The sequence below is a fragment of the Nomascus leucogenys genome, chromosome 1a (assembly GCF_006542625.1).
Source record: "Nomascus leucogenys isolate Asia chromosome 1a, Asia_NLE_v1, whole genome shotgun sequence".
Classification (NCBI taxonomy): Eukaryota; Metazoa; Chordata; class Mammalia; order Primates; family Hylobatidae; genus Nomascus; species Nomascus leucogenys.
The window spans coordinates 80,534,295-80,561,493 of NC_044381.1; the positions used below are offsets into that span (position 1 = coordinate 80,534,295).

Sequence of the window (27,199 nt, forward strand, 5' to 3'; positions counted from 1 at the left end):
GGCTCACTGTAGCCTCCCACCTGAGCCTCCCAAGTAACTGGGACTACAGGAACATGCCACCACTCTGGCTAACTTTTTGTATATCTATTTTTAATTTTTGTAGTGATGGGATTTTGCCATGTTGCCTAGGCTGGTCTCAAATTCCTGGGCTGAAGCACTCTGCCTGCCTCAGCCTTCTAAAGTGCTGGGATTACAGGTGTGAGCCAGCACACCCGGTCCCTACTGTAGGTTTTTATTATATAAACTTTCACCAGGTTTAAGTACTGTATTGCTAACTTAGCCAGGCGTAGTGGTGCACACCTGTAGTCCCAGCTACTCAGGAGACTGAGGCAGGAGAATTGCTTGAACCTGGGAGGTAGAGGTTGCAGTGAGCCGAGATTGCACCACTGCACTCCAGTCTGGGCAACAGAGCGAGACCCTGTCACACACACATACACATACACAAACACACACACAAACACGTATTGTATTGCTAACTTGATGTTTATATTTTTCATAAATAGTTGTGAAGCTTTCCCATGTCTTTCCGTTATCAATTAAGAAAATCTTGGCTGGGTGAGGTGGCTCACGCCTGTAATCCCAGCACTTTGGGAGGCCAAGGTGGGCGGATCACCTGAGGTCAGGAGTTCGAGATCAGCCTGGCCGACATGGTGAAACCCTGTCTCTACTAACAATACAAAAAAATTAGCTGGGCATGGTGGTGGGTGCCTGTAATCCCAGTTACTCAGGAGGCTGAGGCAGGAGAATTGCATGAACCTGGGAGGCAGAGGTTGCCGTGAGCCGAGATTGCACCATTGCCCTCCAACCTGAGCAAAAACAGTGAAACTCGGTCTCAAAAAAAAAAAAAAGATAATCTTGATTTTTTTTCCCTTTGTCCATTAAAGTAATGTGAATACATATTGATGAGCAAAATGGAACTATTTTCATTTTTATCTGGTTTGGGATCAACATTACATCAGCCTTATAAGTTATTAAGATAGCTTCCCTGGCTTTTGTTTCCTATTTGGTAATTTTTTTGTTTTTGGTAACAGCTTTTACTGAGATAGAATTCACATACTATACAATTCATGTATTTAAAATGTGCAATTCAATGGTTGCTAGTGTATTCATAGTTGTATAACTATCATCAGTCACTTTTAGTACCCCCCAAAGAAATCTCAAACCCTTTAGCTGTCACCCACCAATCATCCCATCCTTCCCCCTCCTCCCAGCCCAAGGTAACCTCTGACACATGTTCTTTCCCTATAGATTTCACTATTTTGGCCATTTCATATAAAGGGAATGGTTCAATATATGGTCTTTTGTGGCCTTTACTTAGCATGTTTTCAGGATTCATCCAATTTGTAGCATGTATTAGTATCAGTATTTTGGGGCCGGGTGTGGTGACTCATGCCTGTAATCTCAGCCCTTTGGGAGGTCGAGGCGGGTGGATCATTTGAGGTCAGGAGTTTGAGAGCAGCTTGGCCAACATGGTGAGACCCCATCTATACTAAAAATACAAAACTTAGCCAGGCGTGGTGGCTGGCACCTGTAATCCCAGCTACTTGGAGCCTGAGGTAGGAGAATCACTTGAACCTGGGAGGCAGAGGTTGCAGTGAGCCGAGATTGCACCACTGCACTCCAGAATGGGTGACAGAGTGAGACTGTCTCACAAAAAACAAAACAAAAAACAAAAATTTATAGCTGAATAATATTCCACTGAATGGATATACCACATTGTTTGTTTTGTTCTGTTTTTTCACAGCCAATTTTCATACTGTTGTTTCACATTCTCACAGCCCTCAGCACAGGCCACATCCCAGCCCAGCTCTGGGACTTGGTTCAGGGCTCAGAGCCTCTGGTCTGGGCTGATCAAAAACCTCCTTTGACCCTCTGGCAGTAGGTGGACCTTGGCTCTGCTTGTCCCTACGCAGAGCTCAGGGCAGTGCCCTGTACAGCCGCCCCACTTCCACAATGGCCTCCACGTGGCAGTCAATGTCTTCCTCACTGTGTAATGCTGAGATCTGTACCCAGATCTGGGCCTTGCCCTTGGAGACCACAGGTAGCTGAATCCAATGACAAAGATGCCTCTCTTCAGCATGTCATCTGCCATGTGAGGTCAGCTGGGCATCACCCAGCATCACAGGGTGGATGGGGTGACTGGCTCCTGAGACAGTGAATCCAGCAGCTTCTATCATACTACAGAACCACTGGGTCTTGGCAGCCATAGACTGGACGATGGTGTTGCTCTCCATGAGCAGATCTAGGGCCTTGGAGGCGCAGCCAACAGCAGGTGGCAGACTGTTGGAGAAGAGGTAAGGCTGGGCGGCAGCAGGGACACCAGGGGCCCAGGCCCTGTTGTGTAGCCCCCTGATGCTCCCCGCAGGGCCTTCCCCAGGGTGGAGCTGATGATGGTGACCTGGCCCATCACGCCCAGCAGCTCATCTGTGCCCTGTACTGTGAGTCCCAGGAAGCCAGTGGCATGGCATTCATCCACAAAGACCAGGGCGCCATATCTAGAGGCGAGGTGGCAGATCTGCGGGGGCACGATGTCACCATCCATGGAAAAGGCCCCATCGGTGGCCACCAGGCACAGCCAATGCTTCTGGGCCTCCTGCAGCTTGGCTTCTAGGTCGGCCACGTCCAGGTGGCGATAGTGGTACTTGTGGGCCTTGCACAGGCAGATGCTGTGGATGATGGAGGCATAGTTCAGCTCGTCCGACAGGACTGCGTCCTCAGGTGTCAGCAGGGCCTCAAAGAGGCCGGTGTTGGCGTCACAACAGCTGGGATAGAGGATGGCATCCTCCCGCTGGTGGAAGCGGGCTATTTTTGCTTCTAGATTCTTGTGGATGCTTTGGGTTCCACGGATGAAGCGGACCGAGCTAAGGCCAGCTCCAAAGAGCCTGCAGACCTGCCTGAATCACTTCGGGGTGGCTGCTGAGGCCCAGGTAGTTGTTGGCACATAAGTTGATTCCTCCGGAGACGCCGTCCACATGGATGTGCGGCTCCTGACGGGAGGTGATGACCCGCTCACTCTTCCAGGTGCCAGCTCTGTGGATCCCTTCCGGCTCCCGCTCCAGAATGCCGCGCAGCTGGGCCAGCACTGACTGCGCGCTGCGGCCGCAGGGCACCTCAGAGAGCGCGGCGCGCCAGGCGTTTCCAGCCCACATTGCTCCTACCTCGCCAGAGCGCACCTGCCTGCCTGAAAGCCGTGCGCACTGCCCACATTGTTTATCCATTCATCTACTGATGAACACTTGGGATTGTTTCCACCTTTTGGCTAGTATGAATGTTACTATGAACACTCATGTACAAGTACTTGTGTGGACATATGTTTTCAATTCTTCTGGGCATATACCTGGGAGTGGAACTGCCGGGTCAAATGGCAACTGTCCAATTGCCCGAGGAACTTCTAGACTGTTTTCCAAAGCAGCTCCACCATTTTACATTCCCACCAGCAGTGTATAAAGGTTCTAATTTCTCCAGATCTTCAGAAGACACAATTTTTATTAATATTATAACCATCCTAATGGATGTAAAGTGTTTTGGTTTGCAATTCTCTGCTAATGATATTGAGTATCTCTGCATGTGCATACTGGCCATTTGTATATCTTCTTTGGAGAAATGTCTATCCAGATCCTTTGATCAATTTAAAAATTGGGTTGTCTTTTCAATACTGAGTTGTAAGATTTCTCCATATGTTCTGGACACAAGTTCCTTATCTATGATTTGCCAACATTTTCTCTCATTCTATGGGTTAGTATTCTATGGGTTGGTGAGTTCTTACACTTATACTATTTACACTGTTCTCCACATGGTCAAATGCATTGGCTAACCTATAAGTTCAATTTTCTCCCTGGACAACTCCCTCCTGGTATCTTCTGTCCTGCTCCAGTCTGGACTGAATACTCTACAGTGCTGCAAAGCTGTTATCTTGCCACAATGCTGGGTTGGCTCCTTGATTTTTGCTATCTCTGCTCTTCCTCGATTTACTTCCTTAATTTCTGTGGAGTATATCCTTCAGCAGCCTTTGAAAAAAAATGGCATGGAGAGTAAAGTTTGAGATTTTGTAAGCCTGCAATTTTTTTTTTTTGAGATAGAGTCTCGCTCTGTGAGCCAGGCTGGAGTGCAGTGGCACGATCTTGGCTCACTGCAACCTCTGTCTCCCAGGCTCAAGCAATTCTCCTGCCTCAGCCTCCCAAGTAGCTGGGATTTCAGGTGTGTGCCACGCTCGGCTAATTTTTGTATTTTTAGTAGAGACGGGGTTTCACCATGTTGGCCAGGCTGGTCTTGAACTCCTGACCTCAGGTAATCCGCCTGCCTCGGCCTCCCAAAGTGCTGGGATTACAGGCATAAGCCACCGCACCCAGCCAACCTGCAATGTTTTTAACTTCACACGTGAAGACAGCCTGACTGGTCACAGAATTACTTTTCCTGGGTTTAGCCAATGAGAGTTTGGTTACAAATGGATACTTTGTTAGCTATATCAATTTGGTCCTGAGGTTCAGAGAACAACTGGGAAATATTCATTTGACAAGGGATATCTCAAAAAATTTATCATCTATTTGCTGCATGAGTTTGGAGAGCTGTAAATTCAAACAGGTAGGAATCTGTCCTCAGAACTCTGAAGGCATTGCTCCACCATCTTTTGTCATCCATATTTGCTAATGAGAAGTCTAACACAACTGTAAATCTGTTCCTAAGTGATTTTTTTTTTTTTTCTGGACACTTGCAGGATTTTCTATTTACTCTAGGGGTTCTGAAACTTCACAGTGCTATGCCTTGATGTAGATCTTTTTCATTCATTACACTTGACACTCTGCTGTGCCTTTCAATCTAAAGATTGAAGTTCTCGAATAGCCACTGTATTAGTCCATTTTCACACTCTATAAAGAACTGCTCAAGACTGGGTAATTTATAAAGGAAAGAGTGTTTAACTGACTCAGAGTTCAGCATGGCCAGGGAGGCCTCAAGAAACTTACAATCATGGGGGAAGGCAAAGGGGAAGCAAAGCACCTTCTTCACAAGGCTTCAGGAGAAAGAGTGAGGAGTTAAAGGGGCAGAGCCCTTTTTAAAACCATCAGATCTTGTGAGAACTCACCCACTATCAGAAGAATAGCATAGGGGAAACCGACCCCATGATCCAATCACCTCCCACCAGGTCTCTCCCTAGACACGTGGGGATTATGGGGATTACAATTCGAGATGAGATTTGGGTGAGGACACAGACAAACTATACCAGCCATTTATGTTGTTTCTAATAACCCACTGCCCCCATTTCTTTTTTAACTTTTTTCACTTTCTAAAACTGTTAGTCTGGTTTTAGACCCCTATATTTATCTTCGTTGGCTTTCATATTTTCTCTTTGTCTCTTTCAGTTCTACTTTCAGGAATATTTTCTCACCCGCATCTTCCAACACTATTAATTACTTTTGAATTTTAAATATTTTTAATTTTAAAAAGCCCTATTGTTTTGATAGTTTCACTCCCAATTGTTTTATGAATGCGATTTCTCCACATATCTTTCAAACTAATTTTTTTATTCACTACATAGCACTATCTCATATTTTAAAGATTCTGAAAAACACAATTTTTAACGCTTATGTAGTCCTCCACCAAAACATCAATGTATTGAAGATTTTAAGCAGCATGAGGCATCATCACATGTTTTTGTTTCTTCCCCCTCATTTCCCCGCCCCTACCAGATCTGTTTTTTGTTGTTGTTGTTGTTGTTGTTGTTTTTGAGACGGAGTCTCGCTGTCGCCCAGGCTGGAGTGCAGTGGCATGAACTCAGCTCACTGCAACCTCCACCTCCCGGGTTCACGCCATTCTCCTGCCTCAGCCTCCCGAGTAGCTGGGACTACAGGCACCCGCCACCACGCCTAGCTAATTTTTTGTATTTTTAGTAGAGACGGGGTTTCACCGTGGTCTCGATCTCCTGACCTCTTGATCCACCCGCCTCGGCCTCCCAAAGTGCTGGGATTACAGGCGTGAGCCACCGCGCCCAGCCAGATCTGTTTTTGATGTTTAGCCTAGAAGTAGCAAGAAGGATGAACTGAAGCAGATTAGAGATTGAACTGGTAATCCCAGGTGAGAAATAATGAAAGTCTTCTCTAGGGTAATAGTGGTGAGGTAAAGGCAAAAGGATAGCTGACAGATGTTAGGAGGTGACATGGCACAGGACTTGGTGAAAAACTGGTTAAGAGAAGAGGGAAGAGAAAAGTCGAGGTTATCCTCAGATTTATGGTTTGGACAACAGGAAGAATAGGAATTTCTCCAAGTTGAGTCCTGTTATAAATATTTTCATTTTTGTATTTCACTTTGAGTCTCAATTTACCAAGATAACTTCCTTGCAATCAGCAAAACACCTGTTTACTACTTACTAACAATATTAAAGATGCAAATATTTACTAAACATATTTTTCTCATTTTACATAGATGCCTATCATTTTATTTCTAAAAAAGTTTAATTCTATTTACTCATTAAAATACTTACATTTAAATACTCCAACATAATACATTAGGTGTATTAAACATACAGATGCTCCTCAAATGAAGAATATAGTCTGAACTGGTTTCATACCCAATAAAGACAATTTAAAATGTAAAAAACTGGGCTTTAAAAAATGCAGCCAACCACCTGTTTTATTAAGTTTTACCAGGTATCTCCTTCTAAAAAGTCCTTATCAGAGCTATTTCTTTAAAGCCAACATTTACTACATTAACAGATGGGTTCTTTATATGAGAAATTTTACTTTCAACTCACTGATTTTATATTTAGAGGCTTTAAAATTTTTTAGAATATGTGAAGACCGGAATTAAACCATTCTCACCATATTTTTCCAGGACTGTTTGCTAACTGGCTTGTTTTTACATAAAGCTTTAAACATGTTACCATGGGTAGTAAACAAGAAGGACTATTTGAAACTATAAAACCTACCAAAGTGCCAAATGCATTATCACTGCTTTTTCCTTCTTTTATAAGAATCATTACTATGAACTCGTACTCGTTGGTGCACAGAGGACGCTATTTTCATGCTCTCTTTCTTTGTAAAGGTCTTCTCTATAGCTCCAGGTTTCCAAAGTAACAACTGTGCATCTTCTCCTCCAGTCAACAAAGAATCATCTTGCACATTCCAACAGAAAGAACGGACTGTAGCAGCATGCCCTCCCTGAAGGCTAGTCACGTGGGTCAGTCCTGACATGCTGCAGTTCATCAAATGAATCCTTCCTTTGTTTGTTCCTCCAATAACATGCAATGTGTCTGTCTTTTCATGATATAGGCCACCAATCAAATAGTCCAAAGCATCTTCTTTCATGTTAACTGCTTCTCTGACATCCTGGATGTTCAAACGTGTAACTGGTTCATCAGTATCCAGATGATTAAGATCCCACCAGTAAAATCCTTCATCATGTGTCATGCAGTAAATCTGCTTATAACCTTTCCCAGACCAACCAATACAGCTTACTGATGAAATTGAGTTACAGGTTGTAACCAGTGCATCCTCCTCATTATCAATATTAATATCAAATACATTTACCAGGCCATCAGATGAACCTGAGACTACCATGTTGGGATTGCTGGGATGGAAACGTACTTGAGTGACATCATCACTATGTGTCTCTGAATATGCACCAAGTGGGTCTTTAGTTTTAGTTGTAGATAAATCCTGAGAATTCATCCTTGCATCCCAAAACACCAACAATGCATCATCATCAACTTTTTCTGTACCAGCACAAATAATGTGATCACTACAATTAATATCAAAACTGATAAAAATATTGGAAGGGTAACCCTTGAAGAGCTGAACAGGTTTTTCTCTGGCTACTCGAGCATCCCAACATTTTACAGTGCCATCAGTACATGCTGAATATACACTGTCACAGGAATTTGCAAATCTGACTCCATTAAGAAGTCCAGGACATCCACTAAATTCTCGTAGTACATTTAACCTTTCTTTATCATATATTCTGATTGATCCATTAGAACATAAAACAGCAACCAAGTTTTCCTTTCCTGCTTGGACAGTCTTTGATGTGTCTATACCAAGAAGGTAAGTGGACTCTTTGGTTCCTGAGGAACATTTAACAATGTGCAGATTAGCAAATTGTTCCTCAATCTTTTCCATATCAACAGCAGCATCCAAGGGTAGTAAAACTCTGTAAAAAAAAAATAATAATAAAAATAAAAATTAATGCTTAACAACGGAGATACATAAAAAAATTTAACTTGAAGTTTCTCTAAAATTGCAATTAAATCAAGAACATTTTCCTCTGAGGGCTGGCATGAATCAATCAATCAACAGAAATGTATTCTAATACTATAATCATTTCCTTACTATGATGTAACTAAAGCTCAGTTGCCTTCTAATTCAATCACTCTTTAATACTGAATTTACTGCCAGGAGTGGTGGCTCACACCTGTAATCTCAGCACTTTGGGAGGCTGAGGTAGGAGGACTGCTTGAGGCCAGGCATTAGAGACCAGCCTGAGCAACACTGGGAGACCCCCCATCTCTTCAAAAAATAAATTAGCAGGGCATGGTGGCCTATGCCTGTAGTCCTAGCTACTCAGGAGGCTGAGGTAGGAGGATTGCTTGAGACCAGGAAGTTGAGACTATAGTAATCCATGATCATGTCGCTGTCCTCCAGCCTGGGGAATAAAGTGAGATCCTGCCTCAAAAAGGAAAAAAAAAATGCTGAATTTACTATATATATTTTATGCTAGTAAGAGAATAAAAAACATGTACATACGCCACCCAGTAGTTCCTTTTAGCTCAAACCCAATTACTGGTTCTACTCAAGTCATCCTCAGCATTGGCAAGGATCTCCACTTTGGAATAATCTTCTCCTGGCCTCAGCTGCCTTACACAACTTTAGAATTTAAACATAGATATGTAGGCAAAAAAAAAAAAAAAAAAAAAGGTTTCCCAAAAATATTCATGCCTTAATCCCTGGAATCTGTGAATACGTTAGGTTACAAAGGAAAACTGAAGTTGTACACGGAATTAAGGTTGCTAATCAGCCTAATTGAAGGCTAACCTTAAAATAGGGAGATTATCCTAGATTATCTGTTATCACCCTGGCCCAATATGATAACAAGTGTCTTTAAAAGTGGAAGAGGGAAGCAGAAGAGTCAGACGAAGAGGTTCCCATAGAAGAAAGGCAAAGACACAGAGAGATACAATGTTGCTGGTTTTGAAGACTGAGGCTGAGGGTGGCCTCTGGAAACTAAAAAGCAAGAAAAGATTTTCCTCTAAGCCTTCAAATGGAAATGCAGCCCTGTTGACATCTTAATTTTAGCCCAGTGACATCCATTTTGGACTTCAGACCTCCAGAACCGTAAGATAATAAACTTATGTCATTTCAAACAACTCAGTTTGCATTAATTTGTTATAGCAGCAATAGGAAACGGATACAACAGAGGTTCCCAGTATAGAATCCCGGAGAAGTGCTTCTAAGGCAGTAGCAGCTTGCGATGGTAGAACTGGGATTTGAACCTAGGCAATCTGGCTTCAGGCTTCACGCACTGTGCTCTAAACCACCATACTAGATTGCCTCTCCAGGGTGGGCTGTATGTAGGACAAGTTCAAGGCCAGAAAAACATGCATGCCTAGTAACACTATCATAAATTCTTGACACTAGAGCAGAGTACAAGTCTGAGGCAGAGGGAGTCATGGCAGGACAAGCGTTTAAGTTTCTTCCACTCTTTGACCGAGTATTGGTTGAAAGGAGTGCTGCTGAAACTGTAACCAAAGGAGGCATCATGCCTCCAGAAAAATCTCAAGGAAAAGTATTGCAAGCAACAGTAGTCGCTGTTAGATCAGGTTCTAAAGGAAAGGGTGGAGAGATTCAACCAGTTAGTGTGAAAGTTGGAGATAAAGTTCTTCTCCCATAATATGGCGGCACCAAAGTAGTTCTAGATGACGAGGATTATTTCCTATTTAGAGATGGCGACATTCTTGGAAAGTACGTAGACTGAAATAAGTCACTATTGAAATGGCATCAACATGAAGCTGCCCATTCCACTGAAGTTCTGAAATCTTTCATCATGTAAATAATTTCCATATTTCTTTTATAATAAACTAGTGATAACTAATGAAAAAAAGAAATTCTTCTACTGTGCTTTCTCATCAATGAATATTCTTTCTAGCCTGTCTAACAAATTCATTTTCATTCTTAAGATGAAATGTTTTTTCTGTTGCTTTAGTGATATCTTCTTAAGCATCTGTCTTTTCATCTTTAAAAGGAGAAATGAGTACTAACTCAAGAACTGTTAGGAGGATTAACTAATGCATGCCATGTGTTCTGCACAATGTCTGGCATATCATAGTACATACACAATAGATGTAATAGGCCGGGCGTGGTGGCTCATGCCTGTAATCCCAACACATCTGGAGGCCGAGGCAGGGATCACTGAGGTCAGGAGTTCGAGACCAGTCTGGCCAACATGGTAAAACCCCGTCTCTACTAAAAATACAAAAATTAGCTGGGTGTTGTGGTGCACACCTGTAATCCAGCTACTCGGGAGGCTGAGGCAGGAGAACTGCTTGAGGTAGAGGTTGCAGTGAGCCAAGGTCACGCCACTGCACTCCAGCCTGAAAAACAGAGCGAGATTCTGACTTAAAAAAAAAAAAAAAAAAGATGGCTGGACATGGTAGCTCACGCCTGTAATCCCAGCACTTTGGGAGGCCGAGGCGGGCGGATCACCTGAGGTTGGGAATTCAAGACCAGCCTGACCAACATGGAAAAACCCCGTCTCTATTAAAAATAGAAAATTAGCCAGGCGGGTGGCACATGCCTGTAATCCCAGCTACTCAGGAGGCTGAGGCAGGAGAATCACTTGAACCCAGGAGGAGGAGGCTGCGGTGAGCCGAGATCACGCCACTGCACTCCAGCCTGGGCAACAAGAGTGAAACTCCATCTCAAAAAAAAAAAAAAAAAAAAGATGTAATATAAAAATTACCAGTATCATCATGACTGATACCACTAATACCATATAAGGGAGAATTTGGATCTATCAGAGAGCTCCAAATAGCACAATTACATCAAACAGCAAAAAATATTAGTAAGTTGGATTTGAGGTTTTTTAAATTTATTTTATTTTTTTGTATTTTTAGTGGAGATGGGGTTTCACCGTGTTAGCCAGGATGGTCTCGACCTCCTGACCTCGTGATCCGCCTGCCTGGGCCTCCCAAAGTGCTGGGATTACAGGCGTGAGCCACTGCGCCTGGCCTGGATTTGGGTTTAAAACAGAAATAAGCATTCCCTCCAACTTTTAATTTTCAACATTTATTTTTACTTATTTTTTCCTTTGGAGATGGCATCACAGCTCATTAATTTTCAACATTTATAAGTGCACACACACAAAAAGCTCTAATGCACACACACAGTTCACCTTCTAGGTTCACTGTTAACTTCCTGCCACATTTGCTTTCTCTCTCTATACACACACACACACACACACACACCACTGCTTTTTAAAAATGAACCTTTTGATCAGAGTTAGCTGCAGACAAAGTATCACTCCATTCCTAAATACTTCACCAAAACAGCATCTCTCCAACCTTCTGTTTTTCATGTCATGGAATTTTTTGAATATCCTATTCTTCAACAACTTGCATCCAAAGAGTTCAGGATCTATTGATTGTCCTTGCCTAAATCAATGATTATGCTAGAATCTGCAAAACAGTCCTTTTCTAATTCTATCATTCTTTCTACCTTAGCAGGCATTCTTCTATAAACAAGAGCTTTTTTCCTTTCTCTGTTTCTTTGACTAGGAAATCATGATTCTTAAAAACTGTGTATCATAATCTATTGCTTTGTTGCTTTTTGATGCTCAAAGTGTCTGGACTTGGCCATTAAGACCCTTTAAGCCAGCTTCTGTAGCCTTCTGATAGGACCCCATCAGTCTGTAAGCCCTACATGAGAAACTCCGTGGAAGCATTAGGTAGTTCTAAAAATGGTGTGCTTCCTTCAACTTAAGTATTCAGACATGAAATGACCATTTTCCAGTAATGCTGGGGTAGTCACCTCCACAGCTGCTGAGGTAACTAGCACAGTACAACTGTTCTGTGGTTTTCCCGCCAGACGAAATGGCCTTACCTTGAACACGCCAGGCTTGCTCCTGCCTCAGGACTGCAGCAACAGCTGTTTGCCTGGAGTATTCTTTCCCTGCATGTCTGCATGAGTGACTCTTTCCTGTTATTCAGGTCTCAGCATATGTCACCTGCCCAGAGAGAGTCTCTCCCCTGCCAATGAACATGAAAAAGCCCCTGTCACTTCCTATCACATCCTTATCCTGTTTCACTAATTTAAAAATTAAACATGATGGCCAGGTGCAGTGGCTCATTCTTGTAATCCCGGCATGTTGGGAGGCCAGGGCAGGCAGATTGCTTGAGCACAGTGGCCGGGCGCGGTGGCTCACGCCTGTAATCCCAGCACTTTGGGAGGCCAAGGCAGGCAGATCACGAGGTCAGGAGATCGAGACCATCCTGGCTAACACAGTGAGACCCCGTCTCTACTAAAAATACAAAATATTAGCTGGGCGTGGCGGCGGGCACCTGTAGTCCCAGCTGCTCAGGAAGCTGAGGCAGGAGAATGGCGTGAACCCGGGAGGTGGAGCTTGCAGTGAGCGAGATCGCACCACTGCACTCCAGCCTGGGCAAAAGAGCGAAACTCTGTCTCAAAAAAAAAAAAAAAAAAAAAAAGATTGCTTGAGCCCAGGGGTTCGAGACCAGTCTGGGCAACAAGGCTAAACCCCATCTCTACAAAAAAATACAAAAATGAGGTGGGTGTGGTAGTGCACGCCTGTAGTTCCAGCTACTCGGGAGGATTACTTGAGCTCAGGAGGTGGAGGTTGCAATGAGCCAAGATCATGCCACTGCACTCCAGCCAGGACAACAGGGCAAGACCCTGTCTCAAAAAAAAAAAAAAAAACTGACAAACAAAATTTAAAATGTTTAATTATGAAGTATTTCAAATGTACAAAGGTCTATGTAGAAAAAAGTATAACAGACACCCAAACATGTACCACCTATACTTAACAAATATTAACATTTTTTACTGTATCTGCCTCAGTTTAACAAAATGGAACATTACAGACACAAGTAAAACTTCACTCCAATAATTAAGAATTTAGAATAATGGCACCATATTTATATGTATCTTTCTTGCAATTTGCTCTTTTCACGCAATATAATTTTTAAAAAGTCCTGTTTTAGTGGTGAACTTATTATCTCTTTCTTGCTTATTTGTTAATAAGTGGTTGCTGAATACATTAATGTCTAACTGATTCAACTTTCACACATTAAAATCACCACGTAAGGACGCTGCGGTCAACGATAGACCACATTTATGATAGTTAAGATTATAATGGAGGCCAGGTGTGGTAGCCCATGTGTGGTAACCCATGTGTGTAATCCCAGCACTTTGGGAGGCCAAGGCGGGCAGATCACTTTACCCTAGGAGTTTGAAACCAGCCTGAGCAACATAACAAAACCCCATCTCTACACAAAAAATACAAAAATTAGCCAGGCATGGTGGCACATGCCTATAGTCCCATCTTCTTGGGAGGCTGAGGCAAGGGTATGCTTGAGCCCGGGAGGCTGAGGCTGCAGGGAGCTGTGATTGCACCACTGCATTCCAGCCTCGGCGACAGAGCAAGACACGTGCTCTCTCTTTCCCTCTCTCTCTCTATACATATATACACACACATATATACATATATACACACACACACATATATACATACACACATATATATACACACACATACGTATACACACACACACACAGACACACACACACATATATATATATGAGCTGGGAAAGTTCCATCATCTAATTGTGGTCCCTGCAAATTCATGGCACAATGCATTACTCATGTGTCTGTGGTGATGCGGGTATAAACAAACCTATTGCAATGCCAGTCATATAAAAGTATAGTACATACAATTATGTACAGTACATAATACTTCATAAAGACAATAAAGGACTATGTTATGGGTTTATGGTACTTTTTTTTGAGACGGAGTTTCGCTTTGTCACCCAGGCTGTAGTGCAGTGGCACCAACTCGGCTCACTGCGACCTCTGCCTCCCAGGTTCAAGAGATTCTCTTGCCTCAGCCTCCCAAGTAGCTGGGATGACAGGCATATGCCACAACGCCCAGCTAATTTTTGTGTTTTTAGTAGAGACAGGGTTTCACCATGTTGGCCAGGCTGATCTCGAACTCCTGACCTCAGGTGATCCACCCACCTCGGTCTCCCAAAGTGCTGGGATTACAGGCGTGAGCCACCATGCCCGGCAAGACTATACTTTTAATTGTTATTTTAGAGTGTACTTTCTCTACTTATTAAAAGGAAGTTAACTGTGAACAGCCTCAGGCAAGTCCTTCAAAGGGTATTCCAGCAGGCAATGTTCTCATAGAAGATGACAACTCCATGTGTTACTGCTCCTAAAAACTTTCCAGTGGGACAAGACATGGAGTAGAAGACCATAAAATTGATGATCCTGACCGTGTGAGGGCCTAAGCTAATGTGTGTGTCTTTTTTTTTTTTTTTTTTGGAGGCAGAGTCTTGTTCCATCACTCAGCGCAGTAGCGCCATCATGGCTCACTGCAGCCTCAACCTCCCAGACTCAGGCCACCACATCCAGCTAATTTTTGTATTTTTGGTAGAGACGGGGTCTCACTATTTTGACCAAGCTGGTCTCAAACTTCTGGGCTCAAGCAATCTTCCTGCCTCAGCTTCCCAAAGTGGTGAGATTACAGGTATGAGCCACTGTCCCCGGCCTGTGTCTTAATTTTTAACAAAAGAGTTTTAAAAGTAAAACTAAAAAATAATAAAATAAAAATTAAAGTAGAAACAGGCTTATGGAATAAGGATATATGAAGAAAATATTTTTGTACAGCTGTACAATGTGTTTGTGTTTTAAGCTAAGTATTATTACAAAAGAGGAAAAAGTATCACAGCAAGTGCTCTCTACAGGTATACCATTTGTTATCATTTATACCATAATTTTATTATACCTTTTTATGTTTAGATATACAAGTATTTACCATTGTGTTACAACTGCTTACAGTATTCAGTAGAGTAAAACGCTGTACAGTGTAGTGTAGGTCATACCGTACAGCCGAAGTATGTAGTAGGCTATACTATCTAGGTTGGGTAAGTACAGTATACTCCATGATGTTCCCAGGATGAAACTGCCTAATGACCCATTTCTCATTGTTAGGCAATGAATGACTGTAATCATAACTGGAGTTCAACAAATGTTAGGCTATGTGCTCGAAACTTCTATCCAGTTTTTAAATCCTAATCATTTAACCCTATGAGGCAGATATTATTATCACTATTTTACAAAGGAAATTGAAGCTCGGACAGACTAATTTGCCCATGCTAAGTGAACACATTGGAGGACTCTGGTTTGAAATTCAAGCTATAACTTCAAAACCTGTGAATCTGTGTTCATTCCAATGTTAAGCTATTGATCTTCTATGTAAGTATTAAAGTACTGCTGTCAACTTTAATCCAGGGATATGCCCATGAGGCTTTAGAGGAGGGATTACATGTAAAATTCTATGTATCAGAAGAGAAAGGAAGCAGTGTATGATTGTAAAAACATGTAACAACCCAGAAAAGCGTTACAATAAGCAATCATCCTTTACTTTTAATTTTTCATGTGATCTACTTTTCTCTTAAAACTTTTTTATTTTTTGAGACGGAGTCTTGCTCTGTTGCCCAGGCTGGACTGCAGTGACGCCATCTTGATTCACTGCAAGCTCTGCCTCCCGGATTCACGCCATTCTCCTGCCTCAGCCTCCCAAGTAGCTAGGACTACAGGTGCCCACCACCATGCCCGGCTAATTTTTTTGTATTTTTAGTAGAGACGAGGTTTCACCGTATTAGCCAGGATGGTCTCATCTCCTGACCTCGTGATCTGTCCGCCTCAGCCTCCCAAAGTGCTGGGATTACAGGCGGGATAAAACTTTTTATTATGGAATTTGCATGGAGAGGAGAACAGTAAAAGAAATCTCCACAGGCGCATTATCCAGCACAATTATATTCCCCAAAACTTATCAGGGATGGAGAAGTCAGTTATACATATTTTACTGAAGGGCAATTAAGAAACCCCAGGCCAGGCATGGTGGCTCACATCTGTAATCCCAGCACTTTGGGAGGCCAAGGCGGGCGGATCACCTGAGGTCGGGAGTTCGAGACCAGCCTGACCAACATGGAGAAACCCCATCTCTACTAAAAATACAAAATTAGCTAGGTGTGGTGGCGCATGCCAGTAATCCCAGCTACTTGGGAGGCTGAGGCAGAAGAATCGCTTGAACCCAGGAGGTGGAGGTTGCAGTGAGCCAAGATGGCGCCATTGCACCCCAGCCTGGGCAACAAGAGCGAAAGTCTGACTCAAAAAAAAAAAGAAAGAAAAATAAAAGAAACCCCAGGCCAGGCGCAGCAGTGGCTCATGCCTGTAATCCCAGCACTTAGGGAGGCCAAGGAAGGTGGAATACCTGAGGTCAGGAGTCCAAGATCAGCCTGGCCAACATGGTGAAACCCCGTCTCTACTAAAAATACAAATTTGCTGGGCGTGGTGGTGCATGCCTGTAGTTCCAGCTACTTGGGAGGCTGAGGCAGGAGAATCGCTTGAACCCAGGAGGTGGAGGTTGCAGTGAGCCAAGATCACGCCATTTGCACTCCAGCCTGGGCAATAAGAGTGAGACTCTGTCTCAAAAAAAAAAAAAAAGAAAAGAAAAGAAAAGAACACCCCAATGGACAGAATGATGAAACTCTTCAAATTCTTCCTTCCCAACGCCCCACTCCTGCATGTGGCGTCAATACAATTTCCAGACTGATCCCAGCTCCAGGGCCAGATCCTGATTAGCTCAAACCAATTATAGTAATCCCACCCCTTTTAACAGTTCAGAAACCTTACATTTTGGGCAATCTGGGCATGCATTCCCTTCCCAACTGAAAGTACCCAGATATGAAACACTAACTCTAAAGCGGTCCCAAGCCAACTAATGAACAGGGCTTTTACACCATATCTATGAGCTTCAACATTTTCTGATTATTTAAGTCAGTTTGCAGCAGAACTTTTGTAAATGCAGCCAGAACCACCCTAACTAATTAGAGATAATCAAATAAAGTCTTGGGTATATCACCAAGTACTGACCTAATGTAAGAGGCCCCTATAAATAAAGATTTAAGAAACATTTTTTAAAAAGTCAAATTTCTAGGGCCAGGAACAGTGGCTTATGCTTGTAATCCCAGCACTTTGGGAGGCAGAGGCAGGCAGATCACAAGGTCAGGAGTTCAAGACCAGCCTGGTCAACATGGTGAAACCCTGTCTCTAATAAAAGTATAAAAAAATTAGCCAGGCGTGGTGGCAGGTGCCTGTAATCCCAGCTACTCGGGAGGCTGAGGCAGGAGAACCGCTTGGACCCTGGAGATGGAGGTTGCCATCAGCCGAGACTGTGCCATTGCACTCCACCTTGGGGGACAAGAGCAAGACTTCCTCTCAAAAAAAAAATAAATAAATAAAATAAAAAATAAAGTTAAATTTCATTCACATTATTTAATTAACTTATTTGGAAATAGGATCTCGTCCCTTTGCCCTAGATGGAGTGGAGTGGTACAATCACAGCTCACTGCAGCCTCAGCCTTCCAGGCGCAAGTGATCCTCCTGCTTAGCCTCCCAAGTAGCTGGTACTACAGGCACACACCACCACATCTGACCAGTTTTTAAACTTTTTTTTTCTGGAGACTAGGTCTCATTACGTTGCCCAGGCTGCTCTCGAACTCCTGGGCTCAAGTGATCCACCTTGACCTCCCAAAGTGTTGGGATTATAGGTGTGAGCCACTGCACCTGGTCTTCATTCATATTAAAAAGGGTGACTTTGGGCTAGGCAGGGTGACTCATGCCTGTAATTCCAGCACTGTGGGAGGCCAAGGTGGGCAGATCACTTGAGGTCAGGAGTTTGAGACCTGCCTGGCAAACATGATGAAACCCCATCTCTATTAAAAACAGAAAAATTATGCAGGTGTGGTGACGCACTCCTGTACTACTCAGGAGGCTGAGGCACAAGGATTGCTTGAACCCGGGATGTGGAGGTTGCAGTGAGCTGAGATCACACCACTGCACTCCAGCCTGGACGACAGAGCAAAACTCTGTCTCAAAAAGAAAAAAGGAAGGGGTACTTTGATCTTTTGTTCTCCCTCACTCCTTTATTGTTTTTGTTCAAAAATAAAAAGGAAAAATGAGATACACAGAGGAACTCTCAGAAGACTATAAAAATCTATGCTCAGTAATAATGGTAGGATCCTTGATTCTAAATACATCAACAAAATAAGAAAACAAACCAGCGAAATGATCTAATTTATCTTATTTTATTTTTTTGAGATGGAGTCTCACTCTCACCCAGGCTTAAGTGCAGTGGTGCGATCTTGGCTCACTGCAGCCTCTGCCTCCCGGGTTCAAATGATTCTCCTGCCTCAGCCTCCCAAGTAGCAGGCACCCACCACTATGCCTGGCTAATATTTGTATTTTGAGTAGAGACAGGGTTTCACCACATGGGTTGGCCAAGCTGGTCTCAAACTCCTGACCTTAGGTGATCTGCCCACCTTGGCCTCCCAAAGTATTGGGATTACAAGGCCGGGCGCAGTGGCTCATATCTGTAATCCCAACACTTTGGGAGGCTGAGGTGGGCGGATCACGAGGTCAGGAGTTTGAGACCAGCCAGGCCAACATGGTGAAACCCCATCTCTACTAAGAATACAAAAATAAGCTGAGCGTGGTGGTGCATGCCTGTAATTCCAGCTACTTGGGAGGCTAAGGCAAAAGAATCACTTGAACCTGGGAGGCAGAGGTTGTAGTGAGCTGAAGATTGTGCCACTGCACTCCAGCCTGAGCAAAACAAAACAAAACAAACAAACAAAAAACAACTTAATATAGAATTCCATCTGGCTGGGCATGGTGACTTACGCCTGTAATCCCAGCACTTTGGAAGACTGAGGCAGGAGGATCACTTGAAGCCAGGAGTTCAAGACAAGCCTGGGCAACAGAGTAAGTCTCTTTCTCAAAATAAATAAATAAATAAATAAAAATAAAAAAATCTGTCTAGTAAGTTTCTGTATGTTTTAATAATGTATTTATATTTTTGAATATATAACATAGTCAATGGTTCAAAATTAAAAAGGTCCCCAAACTATCTTAGAACATCTCTGTCCTCAAGTCCCTTTCCTGTCCCAGCAGGCAATGTTACTAGTTTCTTATAAATATTAATATTTTCAGAGACTGTCAATTTGGAGTACAGTGTAAATAGTGCAGTGAAGTATCTCAACAAAAACCAGCCAGTGTGGTGCACACAGACACACACACACACACACACACACACACACACACACACACATACAAATAGGTTTAAGAAGCAAGACCCCTAGTGCTGGCAATTTGGATGAAGACCATGCCTGCCGCCTTTAAGAAGTTGGGAGACAGAAAAGTAAACAATTACAATATAGGAAGACAGGTGGCCGGGTGCAGTGGCTCGGTGGCTCACGCCTGTAATCTCAGTGCTTTGGGAGGCTGAGGTGGGCAGATCACGAGGTCGGGAGATCTAGGCCATCCTGGCCAACATGGTGAAACCCCATCTCTACTAAGATACAAAAAATTGGCCAGGTGTGGTGGTGCGCTTGTAGTCCCAGCTACTCGGGAGGCTGAGGCAGGGGAATGAGGCAGGGGAATCGCTTGAACCCGGGAGGCGGAGGTTGCAGTGAGCCGAGATCACGCCACTGCACTCCAGCCTGGAGACAGAGAGAAACTCTGTCTCAAAAAAACAAAAACAAAAACTAAAACAAAATCAAAAAAGCATATGAACTTCAGTATGTTTCAAAAGATGACTGTGTTTCACTGCCCAAGGTTCTCAGTGAAGTCTCCCAAGATTCTTATCTTAGATACCAACCAGAATGTTTAGGATTTAAACTATTAAAAACGCCCTTGAGTTCCTTGGAGAAAGAAGAGTTTAAAAGGAAAAACAAAAAGACATAGGAGCCAAGAACTCCATTGGCCAATCTAAAACAATCTTAACAACAAAATAACAATACTCATCTGAGCGCAGTGGCTCACGCCTGTAATCCCAGCTACTTGGGAGGCTAAGGCAGGAGAATCGCTTGAACCAGGGAGGTGAAGGCTGCAGTGAGCCAAAGTCACACCACTGCACTCTGGCCGGGGCGACAGAGTAAGACTCTGTCTTAAAAACAAAAACAAAACAAAAAAAACTCTTGGATTACAATCCAAAGAATAAAATAAATATCCATGAGTCCATACTGATAAAAATGAATCAGTAAATAAATAAATGAGGGAGAAGGAACAAAACTTCCTCACAGAAGAACTCAAGTATAATATATGTAGATATACCCCCCGTAGAAAGTAGAGCTGAATTCTCCTCCCCTTGAATGTAGGCTGGACTTAGTTACTTGCATCCAAAGAACAGAGTATAGAAAGGGTAAATGATAGTAACCTCATTGCGGAGAAGCTCAGATGACATCACTGTGACTAACTGATCAAGGGTAACATCATCAGCAATATGTCATGTTCCTATCATGAATCCCCTGGTATGATGTGATAAGAAAGGCATTTCATTCACCTCTGTTATATTCTTCCCCAAATAGAAAACTCCGGTCTAATCATGAGAAAACCCTCAAACTAATCCAATTTGAGGGATATTCTTTTCTTTTTTTTTTTTTTTTTTTTTTTTTTTTTTTTTGAGAGGGAATCTCACTCTGCCACCCAGGCTGGAGTGCAGTGGTGCAAACTCGGCTCACTGCAACCTCCACCTCCTGGGTTCAGTCAATTCTCTTGCCTTAGCCTCCTGAGTAGCTAAGATTACAGGTGCGCACCACCACACCTGGCTAATTTTTGTATTTCTAGTAGAGATGGGGTTTCACCATGTTGGCCAGGCTGGTCTCGAACTCCTGACCTTGTAATTCACCCGCCTTGGTCTCCCTAAGTGCTGGGCCAATTTGAGGGATATTCTACAAATACCTGGCCAGTACTCTTCAAAAGTTTCAAGATCAGACCAGACACAGTGGCTCATGCCTGCAATCCTAGCACTTGGGGAGGCTGAGACAGGCAGATCTTGAGGCCAAGAGTTTGAGACCAGCCTGGCCAACGTGGTGAAACCCCATCTCTACTAAAAATACAAAAATTAGCAGGGAGTGGTGGCACACACTTGTAGTCCCAGGTACTTAGGAGGCTGAGGCATGAGAATCACTTGAACCCAGGAGGCAGAGGTTGCAGTGAGACAAGATCACGTCACTGCACTCCAGCCTGGGCAACACAGCAAGGCCCTGTCGCAAAAAAAAAAAAAAAAAAGCTTTAAGATCATGAAAAACAAAGAAAGACCAAGAAATCATCACAGATTGGGGGAGACCATGATGATGTGATGACGAAATTCAATATGGTGTCCTTGATTAGATCCTGGACTAGTAAAAGGACATTCATGGAAGACCTGGTGAAATCCAAATAAAGTCTGTCATCTAGTTAATAGTATTATCCCAATGTTAATTCCTTAGTTTTGACAAATGTTCCATGGTTATGTTAACATTAGGGAGGCTGGGTGAAGGGTTTACAGGAACTCTGTACTATTTTTGCAACTTTTCTGTAAACCTAACATTATCCCCCTCCCAAAAAAAATTTTTTTTTGAGACAGGGTCTGGCTCTGTCCCCCAGGCTAGAGTACCGTGGCATAATCTCGGCTCACTGCAACCGCTGCCTCCTGGGTTCAAGCAACTCTCCTGACTCAGCCTCCTGAGTAGCTGGGATTATAGATGCGCACCACCACGTCTGGCTAATTTTTTGTATTTTTAGTAGAGATGGGGTTTCACCATGTTGCCCAGGCTGGTCCCAAACTCCTGAGCTCAAGTGATCCACCCACCTTGGCCTCCCAAAGTGCTGGGATTACAGACATGAGCTACCATGCCTGGCCAACAAAAAATTTTTAACATATCATCGATATTTATAGTTCTAGACGAAAATATTTCCGGTACTAACACACTAGGAATGTCCCAATACTGAAAAGCCCTTCGGTCAAACTCATCACTAGACCTGAGATGGCTCTAGCAGGCCGATCAGGACTACCACCAACAATCTCTGCCCTAGTCGCGTCCCTAATCTAGCTTCATAATAAACTGGAAATTATATAGCAGAGCCAACAGAATCTTCTTCCATATGCCAATATCCCCTTCCCCAAAGCAGTACTGAGGAAAGGTAAAAATAAAATTTCAAGCTTTTTTTTTTTTTTTTTTTTTTTTTTTTTGAGACAGCATCTCCTCTGTCGCCCAGGCTAGAGTGTAGTGGTGCGATCTTGGCTCACTGCAACCTCTGCCTCCCAGGTTCAAGCGATTCTCCTGCCTCAGTCTCCCGAGTAGCTGGGATTACAGGGGTGCGCCACCATGCCCGGCTAACTTTTGTATTTTTTGTAGAGACCGGGTTTTGCCATGTTGGCCAGGCTAGTCTCGAACTCCGACCTCAGGTGATCCATCCACCTCGGCCTCCCAAAGTGCCCCAAAGTGTTGTAATCCCAACAAGCATGAGCCACCGTGCCTGGCCAAATTTCAAGAATTCTCAGGAATACTCCCAAATTTGGAAAGAAGCAAACTGAGGGAGTTGGTAGGCAACCTCAAAAAATCTCTCGAAAGTAGTAAGTACTCCTACTTACTACTGCAGGAGCTTAGCAAAGGCATGAAGAGTTGGTAGGGCTATTTTTTAATGTCTCCAGGCTGTTTGGGAAATGAGAAGCAGCCCGTTAAGAGTGGAATATACCTGGGACTTGTTGGAATGGGATTTGGTATAGGACATTCAATGGGATCTCAGATGAAAGGATAGATTCCAGGTCCCCCAGCAAGGACTGTTTCAGCCCCAGTATGTGCCTAGTTTTTGCCAGCGGAAGCAATGCATGCCACAGTTAGGATAGGATTAAGAGATAATGCGTCTTCTCCACCTTTTCTTCGCTCATCTGCTGGCTGGATGGAGAAGACTCCTTGGTCCTACATGATGGTATAGCCATAAAATGAAAGGAGTCGCAGCCTACAAATCACCAGATGAAAGGCAATCTGCTGACCAGGAAAACCTACATTTGGCTGCATCAGTCAATCAGCAGTGAATAGATCTGAAACATGTAGTTTTAAAACTCCAAATCTGCTTGCAGAGGTGGCATCCTGTAACTTCTTAGGGGACAAGTGAGAAAAAAACCCAAAAAACTCCAAAACACAATGATTCCAACCTCTTAACATTATTCATTGTTTTAAAAAACTTAAAGTGATTTCAAGAGCCAGAAGCTCTTATATTAAAATACCTAAATTTTAGTAATTTCTTTCATACTATTTATTTTTTGTGGATTCTAACTCTTTTTTACACTGGTGAAATTTTTTTTTTTTTTTTTTTTGAGACAGAGTGTCTCTCTGTTGCCCAGACTGGAGTGCAGTGGTGCGATCTCGGCTCACTGCAACCTCCACCTCCTGGATTCAAGCAATTCTCTGCCTCAGCCTCCCGAGTAGCTAGGATTACACGTGCCCACCACCACGCCCAGCTAATTTTTGTATTTTTAGTAGAGATGGGGTTTCAACATCTTGGCCAGGCTGGGCTTGAACTCATGACCTTGTGATCCACCCGCCTTGGCCTCCCAAAGTGCTGGGATTACAGGTGTGAGCCATCGCACTTGGCCACTGCTGAAATTTTTAAACATTTTTTTTTTTTATACAAACAGAGTCTCACTATGTTGCGCCAGCTGGTCTTGAACCCCTGTATGTAAGCAATCCTCCTGCTTTGGCCTCCCAAAGCGCTGGGATTATAGGCATGAACCATCATGCCCAGCCTACTACTGAAACTTTTAATGATGATGACAACCTCATAACAATCCCAAAGTACTATTATATCCATTTTACTGATGAGAAAAGCACAGCTAATATGCAGTAAAGCTAGTTTCTGAATTCAAGCATTCTTATTCCAGAGCCCATGCTATTAATTCCTATACTATACTGTCTCTATATAAGCATGTAGCATATTAATCTTTTTAAAAGGAGAGTATTAGCAGAGCCACATGGAAGCAGTAGCTGCTAATGTCTAAAGTGACAAGGTCAGTGGCAAACCTGAAAAATCTACTGGCAGCCACAAAAGCTTTATACAAGACATTCAAGTAGCTTAATATTTATCAGGCATATCCTTTCTTTTCTTTTTTCTTTTTTTTTTTTTTTGAGACAGGGTCTCACTCTGTGGCCCAGGCTGGAGTGCAGTGGTGCAATCACAGCTCACCGCAGCCTTGACCTCCCTGGCTCAAGCAATTCTCCCACCTACCTCAGCCTCCCAAGCAGATGGGACCACAGGCACATGTCGCCACACCTGGCTATATTACACATATCTGATGTCAGCTTATTTGAAGCAAAACTGCACAGAGGAATCTTAACAATCTGGTTATTAACATTTCAGAGAAACAGGGAAGAGTAAAATAGGAACAATCACACATATGCATTACCAGTATGTCCCAGAGGAAACAATACCTTGGGGTAAAAAGCATACACTGGTTTAATTTCAGGAGAATCATTTCCAGAAAACATTTATAATTTAGAGAAATATATGTGTATGTTTTAAACTAACACAGAATTGGCTCTAAGACAATTTGCCAAAGAGCCATTTGTTTTAAATTCAGAAGAACTGCTGAATATTTAGTGGAAGGTATGCTAAACTGACATCTGCTACAACTCTAATATATTAATTTTAAATTTCACATTCATTAATGACTAAGACTGTCTCTGTAAATTAATCCTGCTTAGCTAGTCTGAATATGGTATTCTTATTCACATAAACGTCCAAGATAGTGGTTGCAGCAACATATGGCATCCCATGCATTAAATACACTAAAATTCTCAGGAAAAGCACAATTTTTAAAGTACAGGAATCTGTTACCAAGGAAAAGGGGGAGGACTGGGAGGAAATGACACATACTTTCTCATGCAGTGTGAGATTATGCTGCAGGTTCCAGATATAACATTCAAAGCATCTTTTTAAAAACAAAAACATTTTCCTCAATAACATCCTGAGATGTCCAGTTTTGCAAGTAAATGTTGCATCCAAACATCACATGACCTTTACGGTAATTCCACAAATGCCCAGAATCTTTCAACAAGAACAATTAACTGCCTTTTTCCTTTCCAGAACAACCAGCTGGTTAACCAAACAGAGAAACCAAATTTCCCTAAGTCACCAGATGTCTTAATTTGGAACAGTTAGAAGCAATTTGGAATAATCCAATTCTTGAATTGGTACTACATGTTTACTATTTCTTCATTTTCTAATTTTGAAAAGATGCTTTTAAGAATTAAACAAATGCTATCTTTAATAACTGCAAAAAAAATGAGGAAAAACAAAAAGAACCATATCCTGTTACAGAATGATGTTAACATTATCTAAGAGCCAGCTACTTAAATATTGTATACATTATAGTTAGAAACTGATAAGCTCTAACAACATTAAATCTGATCAAAAGTTCTAAAGAATTACCCTACTCAAGAATTCAAAAACAGCCGGGCCCAGTGGCTCACGCCTGTAGTCCCAGCACTTTGGCAGGCCGAGGCAGGCAGATCACGAGGATAGGAGTGCAAGACCAGCCTGGCCAACATGGCAAAACCCTGTCTCTACTAAAAATACAAAAATTAGCCAGGTGTGGTAGTGTGTGTCTGTACTCCCAGCTACTCAGGAGGCTGAGGCAGAAGAATCACTTGAACCTGGGAGGCGGAGGTTGCAGTGAGCTGAGATAGTGCCACTGCACTCCAGCCTTGGCGACAGAGCAAGACCCTGTCTCTAAAAAAAAAAAAAAAAGAATTCAAAAACAATTCTTGGCCAGGTGCAGGGGCTCACACCTATAATTCTAGCACTCTGGGAGCCTGAGGTGGGTGGATTGTTTGAGCCCAGGAGTTTGAGACCAGCTTGGGCAACGTGACTAAACTCCGTCTCTACAAAATTTAGCTAATTTTTGTATTTTAGAGCTAAATGTACAGGGCGTGGTGGCGTGGTGGTAGTCTCAGCTACTTGGGATGCCGAGGTGGGAGAAGCACCTGAGCCCAGGGAGGTTGCGGCTGCAAGTTGAGCTGTGATTGCAGCACTGCACTCCAGCCTGGGTGACAGAGTGAGACTCTGTCTCAACACCAAAACCAAACCAAACAAAAAAACAATTCTGGAAAGGTTATGACATGACAGGCCTAGAACATAACAAATTTAGCAAAGAACAGTCATGAAGTCCCTTTCTTCATGCAGGACAGGATAGAAGGAGACAGGTGGAAATATAGTCCAATAACTAATTATAATAATAAAAATAGTGATGAGTGTTATAAAAAATAACAACATAGGGTAAGGCAAGAAAAATGAGGCAGAAAAAGCCATTTCTATTCAATCACTAAAGGAAACTTCCCCCATGAGGTGATATTTGGGCCGAGACCAGGACAAAATGAGGGAGGCAAGGGAGTGGATTACATGGAGCAAGAGCTGCCTAGGCAGAGAGAAATGACAAGTGGGCCAGTGCAGCTAAAGTCAGAAAAAGAAAGAAGGGTGTAGAAAATGAGGTTAAAGAGGTAGCTGGAGCCAGAGGAGAGCTCTGTTGGTCATGGTAAGAACTTTGGATTTTATTCTCAAGTGAGAAAGCAAGCCACTGTAGGCTGAGAGCACGTAAGAGACACTGAGAATGGGTTCCTTGGGCTGCTGCCTGGAGAACAGACTAAAGGGCAAGAGTATAAGCAGTTAGTTTAGGGGTTTGTGCAAAATTCTGAGAAAGAGTTATGACAGAAGTGGCTGGATATAGGTCACAAATATGAAAGAATTTTCTGGTAAGACGCAAGTGGTGTGTGAGAAGAGCAGTCAAAAATGATTCCTGTCTCGAAAACAAATGATTCTTAAGTTTCTGGCTTAAGCAGTAAGGTAAATATGTTGTTAGTATATTATCAGTACTTTATACAAGCTTTTTTTTGAGACGGAGTTTTGCTCTTGTTGCCCAGGCTGGAGCACAATGGCATGATCTTGGCTCACTACAACCTCCACCTCCCAGGTACAAGCAATTCTCCTGTCTCAGCCTCCCAAGTAGCTCGGATTACAGGCATGCGCCACCATGCCTGCCTATTTTTTTTTTGTATTTAGTAGAGACAGGGTTTCACCATGTTAGTCAGGCTGG

General features: G+C 42.9%; 1 protein-coding gene and 2 pseudogenes across 4 annotated transcripts in view; 1 reads left to right on the forward strand and 2 right to left on the reverse strand.

The window, feature by feature from the left end:
• The window catches only part of WDR89 (WD repeat domain 89), a 66,201-nt gene that overhangs the window by 14,416 nt on the left and 24,586 nt on the right, over window positions 1–27,199 (reverse strand). The window contains exons 3-4 of one of the 4 annotated variants that reach the window (XM_030811936.1): window positions 6,916–8,139; window positions 3,834–4,007 (exon numbers count right to left, since the gene is read on the reverse strand). In XM_030811936.1, coding sequence (XP_030667796.1) covers window positions 6,939–8,108 — 1,170 coding nt within the window. In that variant the 5' untranslated portion in view covers window positions 8,109–8,139 and the 3' untranslated portion in view covers window positions 3,834–4,007; window positions 6,916–6,938. Of the gene's footprint in view, window positions 1–3,833; window positions 4,008–6,606; window positions 8,140–10,487; window positions 10,532–27,199 lie in introns of those variants that run through there. The other 3 variants (XM_030811945.1, XM_030811928.1, XM_003267790.4) reach the window with 3 other exon arrangements.
• Window positions 1,917–3,331, reverse strand: LOC100593457 (annotated as a pseudogene).
• Window positions 9,515–10,263, forward strand: LOC100594830 (annotated as a pseudogene).